Source organism: Branchiostoma floridae, chromosome 1 (genome assembly GCF_000003815.2).
Source record: "Branchiostoma floridae strain S238N-H82 chromosome 1, Bfl_VNyyK, whole genome shotgun sequence".
NCBI classification, from domain to species: Eukaryota; Metazoa; Chordata; class Leptocardii; order Amphioxiformes; family Branchiostomatidae; genus Branchiostoma; species Branchiostoma floridae.
The window spans coordinates 35173381-35179386 of record NC_049979.1 but is presented as its reverse complement, the minus strand read 5'-3'; the positions used below and the strand labels follow the sequence as shown (position 1 = coordinate 35179386).

At 43.3% G+C, this 6006-nt stretch overlaps 1 protein-coding gene across 1 annotated transcript; it reads right to left on the bottom strand.

Annotated features, from left to right (window-relative positions):
- Nucleotides 1–2164: 2164 nt before the first annotated feature.
- Nucleotides 2165–5463, bottom strand: LOC118427829 (short-chain collagen C4-like). The gene is made up of 5 exons (XM_035837828.1): nt 5154–5463; nt 3716–3924; nt 3583–3625; nt 3204–3275; nt 2165–2713 (listed from the first exon to the last, which is right to left on the bottom strand). The coding sequence occupies exons 1-5, from the start codon at nt 5461–5463 to the stop codon at nt 2232–2234; spliced, it is 1116 nt and encodes a 371-aa protein (XP_035693721.1). The 3' UTR covers nt 2165–2231.
- Between the last annotated feature and the right edge of the window lie 543 nt (nt 5464–6006).

Sequence of the window (6006 nt, the reverse complement as noted above, 5' to 3'; positions counted from 1 at the left end):
GAAAAGTGGAGGTGCTATTTTTGGTGTGTCTGTGTATGTGCGTTTGAGTTACGTCTGTTTCTGTTTCCGAATATTTGTGGTCAGCATAACTTTTGAGCCTATTCATGGGTGGATAGATTGTAATGACATTGTTGGGAGGACGAAAGTCAAGGTCAACTTTAGGCCTCCTGGTGTTAAACCTTGTTACTGCAGTCAAACATTTTAGGATATTTTAATCTGGACATGATATGGTCTTTTTCTATAAGCAGAGGTGTTGGGGTTGGGGGTTGGGGGTAGATAGTAGTGACCGGGATTTCTTGGGGACACTCAGCCATAAGAAATCCCGTCCACTACCCTCCCGCTCCCTCCATCGAAACCTCTGCTTAGAGAAATCACAATTCTCCTTTTCTCCTCCTGAAATCTCCAGGAAAAAACCCAATGCATTTCAACACGCACACAGACCGGTGGAGTTGCCAAGATTCAAGGCGCTTGAAATGTGGCTGCGACCCAGCGTTCAGTTGCCGTATCTATCGAATCTGTTGTGAATCGCAGTGTGCAGTGGCAATGGGACCCTTTGAAGACTTTGAAGGTATATACTGCAGGAATATGACATACCCTATAATCCACAAAATAAAGTTTTTTCTTTAAAGAAATATAGCAAAACTCATTACCATAATCTACAGAACGACGATAAACAAAAAGGTCAAATATGTTTGTTTCCACAAGAGGGTATCTATAGACACAACTCGAACATAAAAAAAGTCTAACTGTCAGGTGCACTTTGAGATCCTGGACACCGAGGTTCCCATTCGTATTCAACGATGTTCACTTTCAAGTGACTTTCAAATGCCAAAAGTATATCATTCCCGTAATTTTGCCATTTACGGAATTATAGTATTTTCAAATTAATGATAGTTATTCATTTGCATAATGTATCGCGCAACGGTATCCCCTCTTTCTCATTCACAGTTTTATCAAGAAAAGGTATCGGGTCTAAAAACTCCCTCTTTAATTATGCAAATTAGTTTTCGATTTGTGTAATTTACCATCTCATTATATCAAGCATCTACATACCAAAATTCATGCTGATCCGCTGGCCCTTTATTGAGTTATGCCATTTCAAATTCTGTTTTTAACTACCGGCTCTTGCAGTTCCAGAAAAAACCGCTATGGGGTCCAAACCTACTCCAACTACTAGTACTTTTATTCTGTCACTGGAGAAATCACGACCATAGCATGCTCAGAACTAGAGAGCGGGTAACATTTATGTTCCAACATTTCTGTAACAATTGATGCCTTAAATGAAAGTTTGAATTTCGTGAAAACAGAGAAGTGCACTACTAAGGATATTCAAGTCAAGGTGAAATCAAAGTGTGCAAGTGAAGGTCTCACAATTAACAGCCTGTTATTTTATTTTTTTTTGACATCAAATAATTGTCTGTAGTTAGTACAAAGTGATTTTAATTAAACGAAATCAATTATTTCCTAATGATCATACAGACTTAGTAGATATCATGATGTGCGAACGTATGCGTGTAGCTTTGATTATTATGCACGTGGAAAACATCGTTTCATTGCAGTGGTATGTGTGCTGTATCTTGTAAAAACAATATTAGTGGCACTAACTTGATGACGTCATTCCTATAGAAAGTGTACAACTACAGCTTTTTCGTAACTCATTAATGAGAAAACAATTGAAAGTCAAATCACTAATTTAGGACTTCAATACAAGTGACTATGTTGATACTTAAACTGGGTCTGGCGACCTTCGTTTTCCATATGAAAACGTCTACATCTGTAATCATGTATGTTGGACTAAAACGGTAACTGCTGAAATTTTTCAGTCTACTTTTTCTAGCGGATCGGAGAAGACCCTTTCTCCAGAAGTGGCGCACGCAATTACTAACTTAATCTAAGGGCACAACCCGCCGTACGTGCAAATACGTGCTGTCTACGTGCCAAAACATGGGCAATCTTTTGGGATCCGTAAGTACTAAGTACCGCCTCCGTACGAACTCGTAGGGAATCCGACGGATTTTGGAGCACGCAGACACGCCGTAGAACTTTACGTGCAGACAGAAAATTGTGTGCCATCGGGCTGCGGATTCGACCCCCGTACGTGCCAGTACGGGCGACGCGCCTGCCCTGTACAGCCTGAACGTTTTGCGAAATACGTGGCGGACGTGGCCTTCCCAAAAAACGTACAGACAAATTGCACTTACGGCGGGTTGTGCCTTTAGCTTAAAGGTGTTCTATTTGGTACAGACGACACAGGTAAGCTCCCTCCCTTCCACGTAGTTGGGACACGGCAGGGACCCGCAGCGAGCTTCCACAGGGCAGAATATCGCTCCGTTCTGGTCGGCATGTCCGCCATGTATCACGTCAGGCTGTTCATCTACACAGACGAACTCTTTAGCACTGGAGTGTTTGAAATTCTCACTCATAAGGTAGCCATGGTACTCCCGGGTCCAGCCGGCGGGGCAGGTGTTACGGGCGGGGATCATCAACTTACTGCCGCGGGTTGGGACGTGACAGACCGCACACGGGACGTCGTTATTGTGAAGGGAGGTGGAGCCGAACGGGACGTTTGTGTCCAACTTGTACTCCGCTCCGTGCATGAAAGCTCTCCACCCTTGGGTTCCATCTTGATACTTTCCCCACTGTGGGTCGGGGGGCAGACACTGGTAATTGGCGCCGCCGCCTTTGTCATTGAACCATGAACCTCCAGCCGTTCCTGAATGGTATAAAACACTTGATCATTCATGTAGTTATCTAAACTCAGCTTCCATACCAATCATCTAAGATGATTGTTTATTCTAATTCTTTGTTACTCTTCAACTTTCCCATGCACTTCTACCAGACAGCTTGCGTCTAGAGGAAATGACTATAAAGAGCATTCGGGAAAGTGTTCATGTACGTTTACTGTTTAAAAATAAGAGCATGAAATGCTCGTGTATTGTTGTCACCTGGTTCACATTGTTCCGATTACAAGGAGCATAAGCGCAGATTGTCATGTCTTTTTGATAGCAGAGTCCCTTATGTTCAAGAGAGTGCAAATGTTCGACAATAAATTGTCATCACATCAACAATCAGAGCATGGTATACACGTTGTAGTGCTGACGCCTGTTTTACAAAGTTCTGAAGTCTATAGGACCATAAACGCTTATTTGCTTTTTGGAAACCTTGTAGCTTTTGCTGCTTGTTAAACCAAGGAAACATAATACCGGAATAAATCTGCTCTGTCCCGAGATCGGTCGGACACGTTTTCTTCCCCCAGCGGACATAGACAGAGGTCTCTGTGGACAGAATATTTATTAAAAAGAATTTTAATTTCATGAAAAGAATTATGTATGAACATAATGTCCCAACGTTGTGACCATACGCACACAAACGACGAACCTCTGGCTCTGGATCCATCAAACGTATCGGAAATATTAACTTTAACGCTCCACTGTTAACGTAACGCTACCTAACGGATCAAATAGGATCAAACTTACAAGTTAAAGAACGGTAAGTACGCCCACAACGGCTCCCCCCCCCCTGAACTGAAAAAAAAGATTTTTGTTTCGGATATCAAATCCACGGGTAACAATAAGAAGTTACCTGAACGGTCTATTCCTGGCGCACCTTTGTCTCCAGAGGGTCCCTGTGATAAGATTAAAAATCTTTGTTATTTCTGAAGATAATATATAGCGAAACAAATATCTGAAATAAAAGGGAAGGCTCGACGACATACCCGCAAGCCAGCTGGTCCTACGGGACCGACTGGACCTTGGTTCCCTGGAACTCCGTACACCCCAGGCCGTCCATCTACTCCGGGCTGCCCAGCTAGTCCATCCCGTCCGTCTCTACCAGGGGGACCAGGCGGGCCGCCGGGACCAGGCGGGCCGAGGGGACCAGGCGGGCCGAGGCGACCAGGTGGGCCTGGGGGACCTTGAATGGTACCTGGGGTGAAAGTCGTGATAGATTGAGCTTTATTCATCTATCCATCTGAGAATACCATATGATTACGCCGCAAACTGCCAAGTAGTGAAATAAAACAATTTGTACAAGGCACTGTGGAATCATCGAAAAATTTTCGACATATCAGTTTTCCTTACATTAGTTCGAAATGGTGTCGAAAGCCAAACCTTCATGAGACGAGGTAATCATTTATCAATTACTAGAAAGGCAACATTTTCGCGAAAATGTAAAGTCTTCCCCATGGCCTTTTGTGAAGATAATGTTTAAGCGGGCGCCGTTTTGCGGCTGTACATCACATGTCGGACTGTGAAGGTCCGAGTAAAAAAAACACACTCCATTGTGTAATTGTTGTACAGTCTAAACCTTGAGTATTTATAGTGAGTTATATATTGTCATAATGTATCGTATACTATATAAGAAATGAACACCCAACGCACAAAGTGATTACAATACTCTGTTATTGGAGGTTACCCTCCAGTGTCAGAGTAATAAGGGGGGCGAAGATGCTATGTACCAGACGATATAGAGCAGTGTTCATTACGTCATTTCCAAATCTAAGTTTTGATTGGCTAAATTCGGAAGAAGCCGGAAACGGCTACAGATTAAGAAGGTCTTCCTTCTTGGGGAGACTTAATAGACAATGTACACGTTCAGTTTCTCAGGGTTCAATAACAATGCGTCTCACATGATGCAGTAGAAATTGATGTACCGTTACTCTAACAGCTAATATCCATGTATAGCGCATGCCAGTGTATGGGCTCACATGTACCATGCCGAACCTTCCCTGGCGATAACATTAGGGAGAGGTTAAGGAATTTATATCCACCATCATGTACCTTGCTTCGTTAATATATATATATATATATAATACATACATGAACGTTTTGTCGGAAAGCCCTCAGAAATTCTTGTACTACGATTACTATACTATACTAATAATATGAGATAGCTTGGACTCAAGCAAAGGGAGTCTTGAGTGGCAAATACGGTCAAAGATATTCCCTATTGCATGACAAGTATGGGCATAATGGCCGAAACTTTTGACCATAGAAACACAGAAATGAAATTATTCAGAAGAACTAACCTAGCGGTAGTTAACGATACACCGTACTTGCCGGTAGAAAGTCCGTAAAATATGGCCAGATTAAGAACGGTAAGTGCGCACAAAACAAAGTTGAACTTTGGCCACGCCGTCGTCCATCCAACAAAACGATCCGCGCCATTTGGTTCCTGGTGCTGTTCATTGGCCAGAAGAATCATGAAGTGGGCCAGCCGTACCCAAGACTTCCGATCGTCTTCCTCCATCTTCGCCATGGTAAGTAGGACCCTGGGGTCTGTGTCGCAGAGCTGTCGAATCCTGCGGCTCAGTTCGTCCACCGGAGTGCTGGACAGCGACTTTCCCGTCACGAAACGGGCCGGCTCGGCTGGCAATGGGTACATTGTGGCACTGCCTGCTTGCTGTATAGCTCCGAGAAAGTTCTTGTTCTTCAGAGAGGCTCCAGGGACTAAAATAGTTGCCATTTTGTGCTCGAAAACAACTACACCCTTCTTCCGTGAGAAATTTGCTTTGCGAAGAAAATGGCGTCTGGATAACGTTAGAGGTCACGGCGCAGGTGAGGTGGTCTCAGAACTGACAAAGGCGATGAGATCAGGTGACAACTTTACTTAAGCGTGCTTTTAGTTGTGGTATGGTGGGTGCGGCGTGTACGTAGGGCCATACCACATTCATCACAGAGTAGGGAAATGGTTTGTATTTCATTGGAGTTAGCTGGTGTGGTTGGGTGGTATCACGGAAAAAGTACCCATAAATATCAATGAGGTTATCAATGAAACGTTCTTTCAAACCTTCTTTCTCTATCAAACCCCCTCGAAAATGCACATGATAATCATGATCCTTCTTTCTACCGGTGAAATCATGTCTGGATAAAAAAGTGATACTGTGGTCGTTTCATTGTCATTGATTGCCATTGAGGTTTAAATTTAAGCATTTTGCCAATTAAACTCATGTCCCCACACGTTTATGTAAGGGTCAAATGTCTTTTCTTATTCATGCTATTGTGACTA